The 19,838-nt window shown below is 44.6% G+C and overlaps 1 protein-coding gene across 3 annotated transcripts in view; it reads right to left on the bottom strand.

Moving 5' to 3' along the window:
- Nucleotides 1–19,838, bottom strand: part of LOC148010017 (ubiquitin C-terminal hydrolase 13-like) — a 71,600-nt gene that overhangs the window by 34,771 nt on the left and 16,991 nt on the right. For all 3 annotated transcript variants that reach the window (XM_087673165.1, XM_087673167.1, XM_087673166.1), the window contains exons 5-11: nt 19,558–19,823; nt 19,264–19,482; nt 19,073–19,181; nt 18,857–18,972; nt 18,665–18,763; nt 18,465–18,574; nt 18,308–18,382 (exon numbers count right to left, since the gene is read on the bottom strand). In XM_087673165.1, the coding sequence (XP_087529291.1) occupies nt 18,308–18,382; nt 18,465–18,574; nt 18,665–18,763; nt 18,857–18,972; nt 19,073–19,181; nt 19,264–19,482; nt 19,558–19,823 (994 nt within the window). The remainder of the gene's footprint in view (nt 1–18,307; nt 18,383–18,464; nt 18,575–18,664; nt 18,764–18,856; nt 18,973–19,072; nt 19,182–19,263; nt 19,483–19,557; nt 19,824–19,838) is intronic.

Here is a 19,838-nt window from a genome sequence, read left to right as displayed (position 1 = left end):
CCTCCTAGCGACGGCTTGGTACATCGCCTTGTGTCGTTGCTTCTCCTCATCTTGTGTAGTGCAGCTTCGCCACCTAAAGCGGGATTTCCTTTGGTCAGGGTCGGATGGTTCCAAGGATTCCAAGGCCAGGCGTGGGCGACCATCATACAGCATCCGTCAGAGGGAGGGCTTGGGATCATAGACCCAAAGTATCAGAGTATGGCCCTCTTGGGCAAGCTAGTTCTCCGCGGTCTCACACCAAGCGGGTAGACCTGGAAGGTCTTATTGCAGGAGGGCCTTCAGGATTGTAGACCAAGGCTTGGCGGTGAATAAAGCCGTCCCTGAGATGGATCTTCACGTCAGCCCAAATCATCCCCCCCTCCCCCCAGATCACCTTTCCTACGCAGCTTACTCCGCGTGTGGCAGGGCCTCCGTAAGGCCCTAATCTAGAGCCCCCCAGGCTGCCAAGAGAAGATAGAACGTCAGACGATGATCTGAAACCCCCAGGTCAAAGATCGGGAGGGGGCACGGATAGGTGAGCGCCCCCACATCCAGTGGGCTAGCTGAGAGGCCAGCCCGGCTCGTTCCATCAGGACATGGCGAGAGGTGTGCAGGATGGTGGATGAGGAGATGCTGCAGCGAGTATCAGGCTGCCAAAGAGGAGTGGAGGTGAGGAGAAGGGAGATAGACGCAGCAATACCTTTGGAGTGGCTTGCTCCCCCAATACGAGAGCCGATAGAGTCCGAGGAGGTATGGGTAGCTAGGTTTTCACCAGCAAGCATCCCCCTACAGGTGGCAGGTAGAGTGGGCGGCGCCACGCAGGGGACTTTCTTCGTCGTTCAGGAGGGGGGACGTCTAGCCCTTGACAGAGGGTACCAAGATGAGGGGATTGCCGCCCTTTTGTGGAGAAGGATTCAGGTGGTGGGCCTTCACGGAAAGACATGGAGACTAGAACCCTATGTTTTCTAGAAGGAGCTCAGGGAGTGGCGCCTTTGGATCTAGAAGGACAGACCACTTGATGAGTTGGAGTGAGATCCAAGAGAGTGGCTATGGCCGGCTTCTGCGGTCGCCAAGAAGCCACCCAGGTTCCTAGAGTACACTGCCAGGATTGGTAGACACGTACTGATGCAGGAGGATATGGATTGGGCGCTGTCACATAGCAGGCATTGGGCGAAGCACAGCATCACGGAGCCTTTCCGACGTGCCTTTTGGCGCCGCCTATGGGATAGCTGGAGATCGAGGAGGGTATCGTATTTATTATGGCTAGCGGCACATGGAAGCTTGGCGGTGGAAAGTTGGCTTGCCCAGATGCAAAAGGGGAAAGGTTATAAGCGCTGCACACAATAGCTTCTGGAAACCCCAAAGCACTGCTTGTGGTCATGTGAGGAGGCGCAGCTCGTGTGGAGAGGAGCATGCCGCATCAAACGCCATATAGCACCCAACCTTGGATGTATCTCATGGGAAGCTTTCTGTTGGCAAGCAGTCAACCAGGGCCATCATCTTCTGTATGAGGCCAAGAAGCAGGACACGATATTCATTATCAAGGCAAGGCCGTGTGCAGTGGTTGGTTTGGAGGCTCTACTGTCAGAGTGCAGCGGTGCGGAAGCGTAGGACTGAGAGAGAGAGAACGCAGAGAGAGAAGGGAGAGAAAGAGACAGTGTACACTGAAGATCTGCTGTATAAAGAATGCTGAATACAAAGATATACACGGGCGCAGTGCGCTGGACTGCGTGTCTCCACCTCGACGATGCGACCTGCTGTCCACCTCGAAGTCTGCTGCAGTCTGCACTGTCTGCTGTCAGAAATCTGCGAACAGAGACAGAGATCTGCACGGCACCGGTCTGTAATCTGCGACAGAGAATAGTGGACAGACTGCTGAAAACGTCAGCAATAAATAGGCGAAAAATCACCTAGAACGGGGCTCAAAACTGGGGCACAGCCTGGAATAAGTGGCTGCAGGCAGTCGGACTGCCACGTGGCAGTCCGACTGCACAGTCCGACTGTGCAGCAGTGCTGCTGGTCCGACTGCTGCAGCTGGACAGGCTATGATCTCTGACACCCCCTCTCAGAGCCTGGACAGGGCAGAAGCCTGAGGGATCTGGAATGTTGCCGAAGTAGAGCCTGAGGAAGCGCCTTCGTAAACAAATCCGCAAGGTTATCCTCCGTCTTGCAATACTCCACAGTGATGGTCTCATCCAAAAGCTTTTCTCGGATGAAGTGGTACTGGATCTCAATGTGCTTCGTCCGGGCATGAAAAACAGGATTCCTCGCCAAGGCAATGCAACTCTCATTGTCACATCGCAGCAATGTAGGACGAGTCTGGGGGCACCCAAGCTCCTCCAACAGTCTCCGAAGCCACACAACCTCGCATGTGGTGGAAGACGCGGCCCGATACTCCGCCTCAGTAGACGAAAGGGCTACCGTGGGCTGCTTCTTGCTACTCCAAGAAATAACACCTGCACCCAAAGTAAAGCAGTAACCTGTTGTAGACCGTCTGTGGTCCACGTCACCGGCCCAATCCGAGTCGCTCCAACCTGCAAGTACAAGATCTGACCCATCTATCCCTGCGGGGTAATGAATCCCCAAATCAGACGTCCCCCTCAGATACCGAAGTATCCTCTGAGCAGCCTGTCAATGCACCGTCTTAGGTTCACTCATGAACCCTGCCAAGAGCCCAACAGCAAAACATAGATCAACCCTGGTGTTGAGAAGCCAAATCAAAGACCCTATCAACTGTCGATAGCGGGAAGCATCCGCCAAAGGAGAAGCTGAGTGGGAAGTGGCCTTCCAGTTCGGATCCATAGGAGTAGAGAGGGCCCGACAATCATCCATCTCAAAAGACACCAAGAGCTCCTGTACATATCTCTGTTGGGAGAGAAAGATCCCCCTCTGAGACTGAAAAATCTCATGTCCTAAAAAGAAATGGAGTAGCCCCAAATCCGTCATCTCGAACGTCCGATGTAAAGCTGACTTTGTCTCCTGGACCTGCTGTGCATCATCACCTGTGACAATCAAATCATCAACATATAATACAAACAGCACACAACCATCCTCGGAAGTGTGAACATACAGCTGCGGATCGGCCTTGGACCGCCGATATCCCAACTGAGTCTGGAGGAACGAATCAATCTTCTCGTTCCAAGCTCGCGGGGCCTGCTTGAGACCATACAGGGCCTTCTTCAACCTGTAGACTTTCCCATCGGAAGAACCAAAGCCAGGAGGCTGCTCAACGTAGATCTCCTCCTTCAAATCACCATTCAGGAAGGCCGACTTCACATCCAGCTGATAAACAGGCCATCTCCTATGGCCAGCCAAAGCAAGAACAGCTCTAATGGTTGCCATACGAGCTGTAGGGGCAAAGGTGTCATGACAGTCAATCCCTGGGCGCTGGGCAAAACCCTTAGCAACAAGGCGAGCCTTGTGCTTATCCAAAGTACCATCACTGAGATATTTGGTCTTGAAGACCCACTTGACTCCAATCACCTTCTTCTTCGGGGGGCGTGGCACAAGTGACCAAGTGCCATTCCTCTCAATAGCCTCCAACTCAGCTTCCATAGCTTTCTTCCATGGGGCGGACTGTAAAGCCTCCTTCACGGAGGTGGGCTCTCGATCCTGCATAACTCGGGACATCAAACAATAATTGGAGCAAACAAGCTCCGAAGAATGCGCCTGGTGCCTCCGTGACCGCCGCGGACCATCCTGCGGTCCCCACTCCTCAGGAACCCCCTCGATCCCTGAATCACGGAGTGTGTCACGGGCCCAGCGAGGAGGAGGCCGAACCTCCCCTCGTCGTTCTCCATCAGTAGAAGACTCTGGAATGTCCACCGGTGGTAACTCCTCAGAAGGATCCGGTGGAACAGTAGACTCTGTGTCAGAAACAGAATCATAATCAAACGGCACAGGCTCCAGTGGAACTGTAGAAGGAGCCAAACTCTCCCCTGGATCTCCAAGAACGGGATGCTCCTCACCCGTTGAAGAAGCCGGAACCTCCACAAACCGCACATCACGGCTAGTATATACATCCCGCTTGACGGGATCATAGAGTCGGTAGCCTTGGGACTGGGAGCTGTAGCCAACAAATACCTGTTTGCGGGAAGCCGCTTCGAATTTGTCACGGTGACCTTTGGGAATGTGAACATAGGCATCACACCCAAAGACCCGAAAGTAAGAAACATCTGGCTTCGACCCAAAATACGCCTCAAATGGAGTCATCCCTTCCACGGCCGAAGTAGGAGATCGATTAAGGATGTGGACTGCAGTAGCCACAGCCTCAGCCCACAGAACCTGGGGGGTCTGTCGGTGCTCCATCATGGTGCGCGCCATCTCGATCACACTGCGGTTCTTCCGTTCGAGAATACCATTTTCTTGTGGAGTATTCGTATTGGCAAACTCCTGGTGAACTCCTCTATCTGCACAAAACCGAGCAAAATCATTAGAGACAAATTCACCTCCCTTGTCGGATCGCAAGGTCTTCAACTTCCGGCCTGATCGGTTCTCCTCAAAGAGAAGCCAATCCTTGAAGTGCGAGAAAGCTTCTGATTTTAGTGCCAAAAAGTAGGCCCATGTCATCCTGCTATAGTCATCCACGATCAGCATGAAGTACGAGCTCCCACGCAGGGACTCATTCCTCATAGGGCCACATAGATCCGTAGATACTAACTCCATCGGTGAAGTAGACCGCCGCGAAGCGGTGTGGGGAATGGCATCCCTATGCTGCTTCCCCTTTATGCAGGAGACACATGGCTGCTGGCTCACCACTATATCCGGCAACCCTCGAACAAGCTGTCCCCGTGACGCCTTCCGAAGATAGTCATAGTTCAGGTGACCAAACCTAGCATGCCATAATTCAGACTGTGACTGTGAGGTAAGAAGAAGAGTAGAGAGGGCAGTGGAAGACTTCAGTTTGTAAATGCCGTTCTCCTCATATCCACATGATAGAACCTTCCTCGACTCACGATCAAGGACTCGCACTGTAGAACTGTCAAACTCCACCAGAAGACCAAGGGAACAAATCTTATGGACTGAAAGGAGATGGTACCCCAATCCTGGTACATGCAAAACCTCTGAAGTATGGGTGCCACCTCGTCCATCCGGAATAAGCTGCATCTTACCCCGACCTGCAATAGAAACAGAAGAGCTGTCTCCAATGAGAACCTGCCCACGCGAAGGTCGCAGTTGGGCAACACCATCTGATGAAGGAGTCATGTGCCGTGAGGCACCACTATCAATAATCCACTCTCGAGATTGGGAAGCCGCCATCGCAGCATCAGAAGCATTCGAAGAAGCGTCCTCAATGACAACTAAATGTAGAAATGCAGCTGATGAGGGTGCAGCCACCGCTCCAGAATCCTTGGTGTCCTTCTTCTTGGTGTCCTTCGAGTCTTTGTCAGGGCAATCCTTCTTCCAATGGCCAGTCTTTCCACAAATATGGCATGTGGAGTCTTTGTCCTTGTCCTTCTCCTTGTCCTTCTTGGACTTGTTATCCCCCTTCTTCTTCTTTTGGTCCTTCCCCTTCTTCTGAGAGGCTTGACCTGTCAACGCCTCTGTCTTGGAAGCATTCTGTCCCTTTAACTGTTCCTCTTGGTCCAAGACCATAGGAACCAACTCCTCCCATCGAAGAGTAGACTCGCGCCCTGAAGCAATAAGGGCAGAGTAAAATGTACCGAATCGTGGCGGCAACTGGGACAAGAGTGTAATCGCCATGTCTTCGGAGGAGATCGGCTTCCCCGCATTCTGAACCTGCATCTGTAGCTGCCTTAGCTTGTTAATGTGTTCCCTTAGCGAAGAAGACTTATTAACGGACAAGGTCCGCATCTGAACCTCCAAAGAAACCCTCTTCATCAGGGTCATCCGATTGTACATTTGATCAAGCTCCAGCCATATCTCACGAGCCACCGTCAAGTGCTCGATGTGAGCGATCACGGCTGTAGTGCATGATAGAAAGAGAAAGGATCGAATCCTGGCATTCAGTTTGTCCCAATGAGACTGGGCCCTGGCCAACTCCGTACGAGCATCGGAAGAGAGTTTGGACTCATCTCTTACCGAGGGCCGGTCAATATCTTCCTGTACCAACTCCGCCAAATCATAGGACTCCAGAATGGCCAACATCATAACGCGCCAAATGCGGTAGTTGTCGCCGTCGAGCTTCTGATCTGTAGGAAGAGCCGGTAGGACAGGCACCTTCCGGTCCATAATCGCCTGGAACTCCAAGTCCATCTCTGTAGACATCTTTACCTGCAATGCCTTCTCAAACGCAAAAGCAGCCCCCTCTGACTGAGTAGACTCAGCCTGTTAAGGCTCTTCAGCGTCCCGAAGCTCCTTCACCCGCCGGAGGCGATGAAAAAGCAAAACCTGCACTTCTAGGTTGAAAACTCAAACTTTCTCCGCGACAAACAGCAGTAAACAGCAGCAAATCCACCACCTGTACTCCTTTCCTGTGCGCCCACACTCGTTTCAGCCTTGTTCCAAGGCGCAGCCCTCCTGTCTGCCCTTAAACGCAAAAAACGCAAATTTGTGTCGCGATGGAAACTCCTCTTCAGGTTGATTCTGCGCTCAGTCAGCCCTCAAACACTGCTCTGATACCATGTCAGAGTGCAGCGGTGCGGAAGCGTAGGACTGAGAGAGAGAGAACGCAGAGAGAGAAGGGAGAGAAAGAGACAGTGTACACTGAAGATCTGCTGTATAAAGAATGCTGAATACAAAGATATACACGGGCGCAGTGCGCTGGACTGCGTGTCTCCACCTCGACGATGCGACCTGCTGTCCACCTCGAAGTCTGCTGCAGTCTGCACTGTCTGCTGTCAGAAATCTGCGAACAGAGACAGAGATCTGCACGGCACCGGTCTGTAATCTGCGACAGAGAATAGTGGACAGACTGCTGAAAACGTCAGCAATAAATAGGCGAAAAATCACCTAGAACGGGGCTCAAAACTGGGGCGCAGCCTGGAATAAGTGGCTGCAGGCAGTCGGACTGCCACGTGGCAGTCCGACTGCACAGTCCGACTGTGCAGCAGTGCTGCTGGTCCGACTGCTGCAGCTGGACAGGCTATGATCTCTGACATCTACCCATCCGCCAGGTACTAGAGCCCACTGCAAACCGCTCGGAGGTATGGGAGATCATAGAGAGTCTTACTGGATGGCATATCTGGAAGGCGCGGTGTTAGGAGGCTCTCGACGAAGAGAGACTTTCAGCAAAGGCGACCTTAGCAGAGCTCTGAACCTCCATCATCCACTCCTTCCGCGGCCAATGGGATCAAGCGCAGAGCAAGTCCAAGGCTCGCCAAGAGCTCCGATGTCACTTCATACGCACTTGGGGCGGCTAGGATCTGTTTTTCGTGATGTAGGCAGGCAAGCCTAGTTGGCGATACACCCCCCCCCCCCAAATGGCTTTTTGCCCCTAGACCGCCTTGAGAGGCTTGTATACATGATGTATTTGTGACTTTGCATCAATTCCAGCTAGTCTGTTGAGCATGATCACTCCGTTGTAATCAGTTTTTTGGAGTAATATAATCAGCCACATTTTACTTGCCAAAAAAAAAATGTGAGTCATAGACCGGTTTCAAAGCACCCAAGAGAAGAAACCGCCCCCTCTTACCACACAATCATTGAAATCATCTCACCAACTCCTATCCGGCAACAGACCATACCCAACATATCGAAATCCTAATTGTAAGCTCCAAGAGTTCTGCATGAAGGGGATAATCTGGAAGTTAAATCAGCTAAACATAGATGCCTTTGCACTAAGTTCACTATCACTCATTTGCCCAAGTTTGACCCTCATCTTTTAACAAGTTATCCCCTATTTGTATCAATTTGTATCAATCTATGCAGCAAGTTATCTTATTGCTGACATTGCTAACCATCTATGAGTTTGAATGTCAGCTACTACATTACGCTCAATTGAATGACCAAGTCCACAACAAGAAGAACTCTTCATCCTCCTAAATCTCCTCCCTATACCCATCATATCGCAAGCACTCACACGAATGGTCATTCCCCTTGGTAGTCAAGAGCGAGTCTTGCTCCCAGACCTCCCATTCTTCCTACCTTCGAGTGCTCACATGGCCTAGTGGCAATCCACCACTAATGTGGTTTATGGGCAGCCCCCTTAACAGGTGCCTTTCACAATACTTGGCTAACTAGACTTGTGAACCTCCTTAGATGGACTTTAGTCATCATGTCCATCTAGTCACATTATGAGGACTCATGACCATAGTAGCAGGGGAATGCCATTCCACCCCCTTGGGAACATGGGAACGTGTTCCACGCTTTAAAAAACCAAAGGGAACAGGGGAACGTTGTGGGGGAACACCCATCAAGGGGGAACAGCTGGCCGAACCTAGGAGGAATGTTGGGGGAACATGATCTGCTGCAATTCCCCTTTGGGGAACATGGAAAAGTGGCGCCTTGCAATACGGAGTATTTCGGGACTCGTGTCCACACTGTTGGTACTTGCATGCACAGTCCGGACTGTCGCGAGCAGGCTGCAAGCACCATGCACATCGTTTCACACATTGTTGACCTCTTCAACATTAAGGTTAGCATGATTAATGTCACACGTGTCCACTCAGCACTGTGGATTCTGTCCAGGCGCAATCTGTCCCATAGTCGGTTCCCAGGACCAGCAAACTGCAGTTCACACACGCGCACTCTCTCTCTCTCTGCCCTTTCAAAGGATTGCAGGCAGGCTGTTGTTTATCGTTTACAGCTCTCTCTCTCTAGACTCTCACACAGTGGACTGCTGTTTTTTATTGTTTACTGTTTTTACTATTTATAGTTCTCTCTCTCTAGACTCTCACTGTCAGAAGTCTACCTCTCTAAAACAGCTCTCAGCCTTTGACAACTAATTACAGCTCTCTCTCTCCCTCTCTCTCTCTCTCTCAAAAATAGCACTCTGTTTTACAGCATTCTCACTCTCCCTCTCTCTCTCAAAAAAGGCTGAGAGCCTCAGTTTCTATTGGCTACAGCTCTCTCTAAAGACTAAAACAGATCTCTGTTTTTACAGCACACACACACACATGCACTCTCTTTTTTCTGTGAAGATAATTGAATTAAGTAGAAACACTTACATCAGACCATCAGGTCAGCTAAGAAAAACAGAACAGACACAAATGAAGGGCTACCAAGACTCTTAACACACAAACATCGCACAGAAAGGACAGCTGGTGTGGAGCCAACAATGTCCAGCCAAGGAGCAGTAATGTTAGGAAGAACCAGATCAGCTGAAACCATAGAGGAGATCTGCCATAACACTGTACTAGGAACATGGGCCACATGACCATGGATGCCCAAGGCCGAATCAAAAATAAAGGCATTCCGAGTATGCCAAATATGCCCCAGAGCTGTCCATCTAAGGAAATGGAAGAGGTAGGAATAATCTGATTGCAAAGTAGACATAGAAGCCATCCTTCCCATAATCCACGAACGAGCATGTAGTGCAAAATACATCCCTCCAAATAGGACAATCAATTTTACTGGATACATTCCAAAAACTGATTTTGCAGTAGAAAAGATTAGTTGAAACATAGAGGTAAACAAGCAAGCAAAGCCTTAAAGGAATGAACAAGTCTCTGAATCGCTCTGACAAATGTAGATCCTATCAAGTCTAGCCCAAATGTTTGGATGCTAAAGAGAATGATAAGTATATCCAAACTGCACACATGCTCTCTCTCTCTCTCTCTCTCTCTCTCTCTCTCTCTCTCTCTCTCTATATATATATATATGTGTGTGTGTGTGTGTGTGTGTGTGTGTGTGTGTGTGTGTGTGTGGAGATGCAAAGAAATGGAAATGCAAACGGTGTGAGCAATTGAAAACAAGAGGATCCAATCATGTGAAGCAACACTTATGCCAAGACATTGAAGCGTAAATAAATTTTTGCCCAAACACCGCACCCAAAATGTGAAGGCAGCTCTTGGCAAAGTACCCAAGTGAAGAAGACAAAGCATGTGCAAGGAAAATGCGAGCAATTGATGCCTCTCTTTTTAGTGGACAAGCTAATGATGTAGTCATGGATGATGGAGCCATGCATAGGGAACTTGGAACTTTTGCATTCTCACAGTCGTATCATGGAAAATGCAGCAAGCAACAAACCTTGGGAACAACTTGGGATTCTTGTAAAAAAGAGAGGGTGGATGCAGTTGTGGCAAGGTTTTTCTACCATGATCATGTTGCCAATGTTACAAGATCCCTCTACTTCCTTGAGATGGTCCAGGAGATTGCAACGTATGCTCCAACCTATAAGCCTTTCATATGAGACACTACATACCACTTTGTTGCAAAAGAAAAAGGATGCAATTGAATGTGCTTTCGCAACTATGCAAGAAAGTTGGGTGAAGAATGGTGTCCCTTTGATAAGCTAATGGGTGGACTGATACTTGGAAACGGTCCATCCATGGAACGGTTGCTTATTCCCGAGGAAAGACACAATTCATTTCCTTACATGATGCCTCAAGTATAGGAAAAAGTGCAAATTAGCTTGTGAAGGAATGGACCGAAGGTGTTGAAAAAGTTGGGGCTGAAAATGTAATCCAGTTTATTGCTGATGGTGAGGCAACAAATAGGGCACCAAGTATGAGACTTGACAAGAGATACCCTCATATCACATTCAGCCCGTGCTTTGCTCATTGTTTGAGCAATTTGCTAAAAGACATTGGTAGCTTGTCATGGATTGATCCCTTTATCCAAAAGGGCAAGAATAAAATCAATTTCATCCAAAGCCATCAATTCATTCTTAGCGAGTTTCGCAAGAGATCACCTAAAAAAGATCTCTTAAAGTACTCTGAGACATGCTTTGGCTATAACTTTCTCATGATGAAGAAACTTAAGAGGGTAAGCTTACCTCTAAAGCAACTGGTGGTAAGTAATGAGTGGATGGGACGGGCCATTTCTAGATCAAGGGTTGGTATAGCAATGCAGAACATCATAGAAGATTATGCATTTTGGAATGAATTGAAGAGCATCAATGTTGTCATGAAGCCAATCATGCAATTGATGCGAATTGCAGATGGACAAGAGCCATGCATTGAAAAGGTTTATGAAACCAACCTTCCTCCTTGGATAGGGAGGTAAATAACCTAATTAAGTACTAAGTACAGCAAGCATAAAATTCACTTAAACTGAAAATGCACACTTTACCACTTTAATCTTGGACATTGGACACCCGGCTGGCCCCAAAACTAGTGCCCCTTGTGATATTTCTTTATCTTATATTGCAAATGGAAGGACTACAACCGAGATCCTCTGATCTCCTCCGCTAATCCAAGTGTCTCTTGCTATCAAAATTGATCAGCAAACCTCTAAACCAATTAGCCCCTTGGTTTGCTCGGGGATTGGCCTTCACATTGCTCCTTGAAAGACAAATTCAACCCCAAATCTCATATTGGCTGGCTGGCCTCGTGAATCTCCCTGAAATTCCTCAATTTCAATTGCTGAAATTCAAGTCCTAAGCCCTTAATTCTAAGCATCATCCCACCGCGACTGTCAAATCCCTGATTTCTGCTGTAAATTAGGGTTTACATCAGAGACTGATTGAAATCTCTTCCTCTGATGCCTTAAACTACTGGAAAATGCTAAGATAACTTGAGAGAGGGTTGTAGGATGAGAGAGAATGTTGTGGAGAGAGAAATTTCAGAATTTCATCGCGAGAAACGTTGAAAAGCTACTGCTACCTTGCTTAAACAACCTTGGAAACTGTCATCTACAACTTAGGACCAGGACCACCAAAAAGACTATTGCCCCCTCCCGTATGCTATCACTTGCACCAAAAGAACCTTTGGCTACTATCACCTGCTCCTAGAGAGCTCCAAATTGTTGTCAGTTGTTGCTGTAGGACTGATCCCTCGTGGCTACAAATCACATCAGTAGCCTCTCCTTGCTCACTAGCAACCTCCTCCTCTCTCACAATGGCTCGAATAGACTCCACTAGCCCCTAAAAACTTTTTTCCCAATTGCATGGGTAAGTTTTGTCAAAAATGACAATCTTCCAATCCCATTTTCCAACCTTATTCACCTTATTAAATTAATTTTCAGAATATTAATTCTGAAAGTTAAATTAATAATTATTCTAGTGCTCAAAAAAATTATTTCACCAGTCAATAATTAAATTAAATAGGCCAATTTATCTTCCGAGTATCCTTGAGCAATTATTAGCCCTTAGACCGGCATTAATTAATTAATGTCTAGTCTCTAATGTCACCATTGACATTAGTGGCCAATAAATTGGTCTAGGCCCAAATCTGACACCATGTACCACCTCGTACCTATCAGACATAACTTATTATAACTTTTGCCTTTAGCACCCACTGCATCCTTGGGGTCCTTGGTCTATTAACATGAAATAACCGCCATGCACATCACATATGCTAAAAACCTTACACATTCAAGATTTAAACATCTCAAAGTTTCACATCCCCATGACAGTTTATGAGGGGGTATATCACTCATCTACGCATGGAGCAGCATATATACTGGATCAACAGTTTCAAGGGTGTGATCAAGAGAAGGATGATGAGGTAATGCAAGGTTGGGACATAATGCTCTCCAGGTTGGGTCCCATATTGACACTAAGAGAAGATTGGTGAAAGACCAACTTGCTTTTTATAGAAACAAGTTGGAAAGGTTTGGGTCTACTAATTCACAAATAGATCGGTTTAAGATTGGGGCTGCCTTATGGTGGGAAGATTATGGGGCACATACACCTGAGCTTCAAACATTGGCAATGTGGATTCTGTCTCACGGTGCAAGCTTCTCTCCCATTAAGAAACTATGAAGTGTATTTGGGCATGTTGCATCTAAAAAGAGAAATAGGTTTGAAACAAAACAAGTGAATGACTTGATATTTGTGAGTGCAAACTTGCACTTGCTTCCAAATGCGGCTTGCCTCAAGGCAAAAAAGTTTACAGCTCTTGATGAAGACAAATGATGAGGATGGAGAGATACCTATGCCCACAAATATGGTTGATTATCAGGATGCTTTGAAACTTGCAAATCCCGGTTTTGATGATGATATGGCTTTCTTAGACAATGTGGATGATAGTCGTTTGGATAGTCTTGTTGCTAGTGGTAGCCATGTATGATCCAATGGTTACTTCGGCAGACTTTCAAATTCCAAGCTTCCATATTTTATCCACTATAGTTGTTACTTGATGCTTCTTAACTCTTTTATGTAGTATGATCTTAGATTATCATTTGTTTTGGATCTTATATGCCTTTTCACTATAATCAACCTTTCATCTATGAAAAAGACTATCATATTTTGCATATTATACGTGCATTTTTCAAATATCTTTTATGAAATATATAAATGAATAGTTTAAAATACATTAATCCTGTATATAGTACATGTCATTCCCCTTACGTTCCCATTTCCCAGGGGGTTTCATTCCCATTCCCTCAGGACCTCCTGTTCCCATTCCCGTTCTCATTTCCGTTGCTACAATGCTCATAACGCATTCCTAGTCCAAGCAACCTCACCCAACCATCACAATTTGCTTTAGCACGGACATGCTAAAGGAAGAGTAATGGTGGCCCTACCCTTACACTATATTTCTCTAGGTCCTTTGGGGTAAGTTAGGCTACTGTGGCTCTTTCTCGTCATAACTCCTTAGGCTATTTGAGTTAGGCCCCTATAGACTAATTATCCTTAAATTAAGTAACTTTTAGAACTTCCTCTATCTTTTCCCTTTCACTACATCCTTAGCTTGGCTTAACTTTCATTCTCAGCTTACCACCAAAGCATCTCAATGCAAATTATAGTATCTTACACATAGTGACAGGAAACGGCCGGAACGGCCCCCCGGCACGCGGAATCGCTGTCCCCGAAATGTATCCGTCATGGACCGCGTTTCCAAATGATGGAACGTTCCCTGTCTGAAACGGGACAGGGAACGCCACGTGGCAAAACTTACCTGCGCCCGGTCGCGTCCTGCTCCCGCCTGCATCCTGCTCCCGCCTGTATCCTGCCCCCAGCCACCTTCATTCTCTTCCTTCTTCTTCTTTCTTCTCTTCCTTCTCTTCCCTCTCTTCCTTCTTCTTCTTTCTCCTCCCACCTCCAACCTCTTCCTTCTCTTCCTTCTTCTTCTTTCTCTTCTTTCTCTTTCTTCTCTTCCTTCTCTAGGTTTGGCGTTCCCATTCCTACTTACTTCATGAATTTTGATTTTTTAAATGCCGTTCCCGTTCCCACGTCCCCGTTCCCTAGGTTTGGCATTCCCGTCCCCGTTTCCCGTTCCCGTTCCCCGTTTCATGTTTCTATGATCTTACATGCTAAATATTTCAATTCAACGCTAGCATTAGAAGTAATATCATTCCTGACCATGCTGGAGAGAAGAGTTTTTCAACCTTTGCTTAGTGACTCCATGTTCTCTCTTGATTTAGCCATGCTTCTTCAAATGGCATAAAGGCTTCCCCTCCTAAGTTAAGCTTCAAGCATCCCTTAATGCTACCACGGTGGCTGCTTCTCTCACACAATTCTTTCAATCCAAATGCTTCTCCTCCATCTACTTGTGCTTCACGTCCTCGACACCCTAGGTGACTCTTTACTCAAAGTAAATATATAATACGGATAAGTAATAAACTTTAAAATGCTTCTGCAGTGAAAACTTATTGAACCTTCTTAGAATAGGGTACACTTTGACATCTTGACTCAAATTCAAGGTTAAGACTAAACAGTAATGAATTTTGAAAATGCTTGCCATTGAAAATTGCTTTATTAAATCTTATAAACAATATATATAGATCTAAAATCGATATAATATTCATTCAATTTGCTACATTTGGTAATCATGAGAGATTTATAGAAAGCCAAATACTAAATCATAATCATTAATAATGTATAATTGTAGGGTTTTTTTGTAGCCTTGGTGAATATTTCAAGATTAAAGACTTGTATATCATAAGACTTTTCCACATGGTTTTCTTTATGCCAGCTTAGAGAAATGCATATGGGTTGAAATTTGATAAGGAAGTAATATGTATTGTATTCAAGTATTAAAATTTTAACATTTTAGAACTTGTGATTATTATAATACAAAAATTATTATTTAAGTCATACAAAACCTATAAAACTAAGAAATATGATGATAGTTAATAAAATTGATGAAAGTAATGGTGCATATGAGACAAAATAATGCATGCTGGTTACCATAGCTATGTTTCTCTATTTTATGTTAGAAAACTATAAAATTATTAGTAATTATGATAATAATAATTGAGAAAAATAATTTAAAAATAAAAATTTTAATTAAAAAATATAATTTTAAGCCTAGAGAAATAGAAAAATTTAAGAAAACATTAATGAATGTAGTGAACAATAGAGCATGAGATTTAGCCTCAGTCTACACTTGCTTTTGTATTACGATGATTGGATAAGGGTAAATTCTATGTAAAATGACACATGAAATATAAAAAATCGACATATACAAGACATGGCATGAAATGAAATTTACTCGCTTCCTACTCATCATCTTCCTCGTGGCCCTATTGTCAACTACTTCATGATTCAAGACTCTTTTGTAAGTCCTCCTTGAACTAACATCCTTCATAATCATACTCTTCTTTTAGTCCCTTGAGGGGTCATCCATATACATTATCTAAATTGTCACAACAACATGTACTATGAGGAAAACTCAATAGAATATATCTACTTCAACTCCTATTCCTCCTCAGCATCGACATCAATGATTTGAGAGGGGATTGTTTTCCCCACTTAGTATATTCAAGTCTTGGTTTATAATCTTCATCTTTGACATAAACATACTTTGTTATTGTATCTACCCTTGTATTACATTCACTCTCACATTGTGAAAGGACGCTTGGGCAAGTGACCCATTCCCTTGCAAGGATACTATCCAAGTGAAACAAATTCATGAACATTGATACTTATTCCATTTCCCTTGCATAGCATTGTGTTTTCTAATTTGGACATAAAATTGGTAAAAAAACCCATAATTGTAGGTGTCCTCCCAAGAGGAAATCCGTGCATTGTGTAGCATGATGCACTTTTACCTCATTTGTTACAACACATAAGCTTCCATTGCTCACCTTACACCTTGCATAGTTTTCTCATTTTCCCTTACCGTGCCCTTTACATCTACACCCTTGATGTGTATGTTAAAAAGAACGTGAAAATGATAATACTTTAAACTTAACAAGCATGATCAATTATCACCCTGAAAATCAAAAGATAAAGGAAATGAGAGATAGAAATATAGAGAGATAGAGAGATGGCATGATGATGAGAAAGGAACTGACCCTCCCTCTTTACAAGATTTTATCGAAACAAACCATGGGCACAAAGTGCTTGAACCATGGGGCTGATTTGCTGCAAATCTAAGGACATCTTCAAGCTAAGCAAAAAAAGCTTCTTGGATAAGTGCTACATAAAAGTATACAAAGCATATGGCTAAAATTTCAGCATTAGAGCTTGTTGGAAATGAAGATGGAGATTTTCAATATAGGTGTGGGACTTAGGAGCTGAAAAGTGAAAAGTAGAGGTTACAAATGACACACGTTTACTGAAAATGACAAGTATTGAGCAAAATGACAAATATAGGGATACTTGTCACTTTCAAAATGACACATCTCCCATTCTAGATGCCACATTCAATTTTCTAGATAAAGAAGCTTCTAAACCTTCTACTCTAAAAATATCTCAAATGGTTAAGAATTTGAAGTAGCTACTAAAGACAAAATTATTTCTTATCAAATTCAAAAGCTTTTGAGGCAAACTGAATTTAAATAACTTCTAAAAATAGTAACCTCCTAGATTTTAGAAGTCATCAAATTTAGATTCTGAACAGCTTAATTGTATAGGTTTACCCATTCATGGTTTGCTTCTTTGATCATAAGTGAATATTTGGTTTTGCCTTTTGAACCACTTCTTATGCATGCTCCTAGTCAATGTGATCGCTCGAGGGACAAAGTCTTAGTCACCTCAGCTTTTTGGTCAATCTCTACTAACCCTATTAATTGCAGTTGAATTGTAAATTGCTAGCACTTCATTCATCTAGTGCAAAGGACAACCACTATGAGCCATAATCCCTCGAGCCCTCTAGAAAGTCCAATCAACCACATCAGTGTCCTCGATATCCAAGAGAATGAATGCCATCCACCAAACACTATACCACACCACTCCACAACCTCCAAGAAAGTGAAGATGATATAAATTATAGCCTAATTGTCAACTAAGTGTGTTACTGTTACCCTAGTCATGAACTCACTCTGGTTTACAATACATGGAAGGAAGGACCAGGCTATTGCTAATCATCTCTAACAATGCTTGACAAGCAACTGACAAGAAGGTCACAAATCATGAACTCATTGTGGTTAATGATACGTGGAAGGACCAGGCACTATTGCTTATCATTGTTAACGATGCTTGACAAGCAACTGACAAGGTCACAAGCCATAACTAGCTCAACTCCTATTGGGTCTGCTGCGCTCGCCCCCCTCTCCCTCCCCCCAAAGGAAGGCAAAGAGCCAGATTTGTTGACCTGCTAGCAAGCTGATTGGCATCCTCCTTGCACTAAAAGACCTCTTCAAAGTTGTCAACAAGGAAGCCCTCTCCTACTTGAAAAGTATGTCCTTTGGGGCCTCGGGCACTTCAGTCCCCCTGCTCACGGAAAGTTGCAAACTACTACTATACAGAGGACTACACCAGAGTGCCTTCTATGGAGGCTAATAATATGGTCCTTGGAGCAGGTCTCTGGACTCTTCCATAAGAACACTAATAATGCATAGTTATCACCTGAAGATTGAGACTTGTGCGCATGGAGAATTCCCTTCACATGCAGCTAACAGAAGGTCCCTAGTCCTAAACTTGGCTACTATTTTACTGAAATATTGGCTGTTAAATCCATGCATTGCATGCTGCTAACTGAAATGGACTCCAGGTCTAGCTTTTAGAAACTTGTAACTATAACTACTTCAGGAGTAAGCACACCCATGTGGATGATTCTAAAATGCTCAACGAAGTAGACTCTCACTAGAGAGTATGATCACCTCCAATGAACTCACAGCCTATGATGGCCAAGCACAATTCCCAAATGACTGGGAGAAACTGAGATAACATGCAACTAGCCAATTGTAAACAAAGATTTGAAATAATTGAAACTTTTGAGCTTATGGGCAAGGTTTACCATGTGACTCATACAAACTCAAGCAAAGGTATTACACCATAAAGCCAAACATCAAGGCTGTTTCTTAAAGAAGAGATGCAAGATTGACACTCGAAGAATTGTGAATAAAATATAAAAGCATATGAATAAAACTTTCTGATATTATGAACATTCTCGATTTATCTTCCTGCCTTAATGTTTTAAGAACACAATATTACCATTGGTCCGACAATGTAGGCCTGATGAAAGCATAATAATGCCCACCATGCACGCCCCCACTGTGAACTAGAACACTGTAAAAACCTTTGGAGTGTCAGATTACTTGCTGTAAAGACTTCAGCACAATCATCTGCCGATGAACATATGATTGCTTACCTATGAAGTGTATACAAGTTGCGTACGCTTCTATCAGCATCAGGTGAGAGATACCTCCCATTCTCTCTGTCTAAATCAAGTTGAAGAGGAAACTCATATCTGTCATTGATCTGTGGACAGCATCAGAAATGATAGAAACATTTGAGCTTAGGAGGTTTCAAGACTCAGCTGATAGAATGTGAAGTGCATGAAAGACCCACCTTCACCATTGTATCACGTGTAAAGTCGTATTCAAATCGTTTCAGCTGCAGCTGAAGAACAGGTGGAAAGTCAATAAACAGAACGCCCTTCCGTGCATCCTGTAGCACCATAAGATCAAGAATTTCCATTATGTCTGAAAAAATCGAACAATGCTCAGGAAACATCGTAGAACAATATCACTGAGTAAGAACCTGCAATCCATATTGCTCTGCGTGATATTTATTATCACCCTCTAGTTGTTCCACCTCCACATATTTATCAAATGATGCATACACATCTTTGCAACCTTTTACATCTAGTTGCAAATCTGCCAGATTCACATCTCAACTAGTCAGTAAGCTCCTGAGTATCCAGTGTAGCATTCCATATGGAAACAAGGCCTTCAAAAAAGCGAGGACTGGACTTGCCGTAGAACGACTCTTTCCGAGTGGATTTATAATCTACATTGATGCATTCGATGTAGTTCATATGATGTCCTTCAAATAGTTGCTGAATAGTACCCTCAACAGCTGTACCCTGTGCATATACAAAAGCGCTGTTTTGAACAAGTGTAACAAGCTGGAACATATGACCAGAAAGAAAACATAAAGCAACTCACTTTCATTTTATCCTCGAGCTTTTCACTCAGCACTCTATTCAACTCTTGGACATCATGCTGCATAAAAGAGTCATAAGTGTCCCAGCCAAAAGATTTGGTCAAATCTTTTGTGGAAGCACTTCTGTCACTGTACTGGAGTTTATAAAACAGACTTTGAAGAGCAAGAGGAATGCTGTTTGACGGGGCATCGTTCTCTGTAGTTGGCATGTGATACACAGCCTGTACAAGCCAAACACATAAACTTCATTGCTACTCATACAAAAATTACATCCCATAATACCTTGAGAAAGATACCTTCCGAAAGTAAGGTATGTGATAAAGTGTTTGGAGGAGAGAATTCATGTAGCATGTGGCACCCTGATTTTTTAGTCCTACAAAGCCTGTCTCTTTTTTTGAATCATATGCCCAATAATCCACGACTTTGCGTACATTCACATCAGCCTCCAACACTAGCTTGTCGTTCACCAGGTAACCTTTCATAGGATCATAAATTTCTTGAAGAGGCATAAATGAGGTGAAACCCCAGTCATTTTCTCGTGCATTGAACTGATGCTGTGTATCTGCACACATTAACA

This window comes from Lygodium microphyllum, chromosome 30, assembly GCF_053477565.2.
Source record: "Lygodium microphyllum isolate KBCC chromosome 30, Lygodium_microphyllum_v1.1.10, whole genome shotgun sequence".
NCBI lineage: Eukaryota > Viridiplantae > Streptophyta > Polypodiopsida > Schizaeales > Lygodiaceae > Lygodium > Lygodium microphyllum.
Note: the sequence above shows the minus strand (reverse complement) of the source record. Positions and strands in the feature narration are given on the sequence as shown.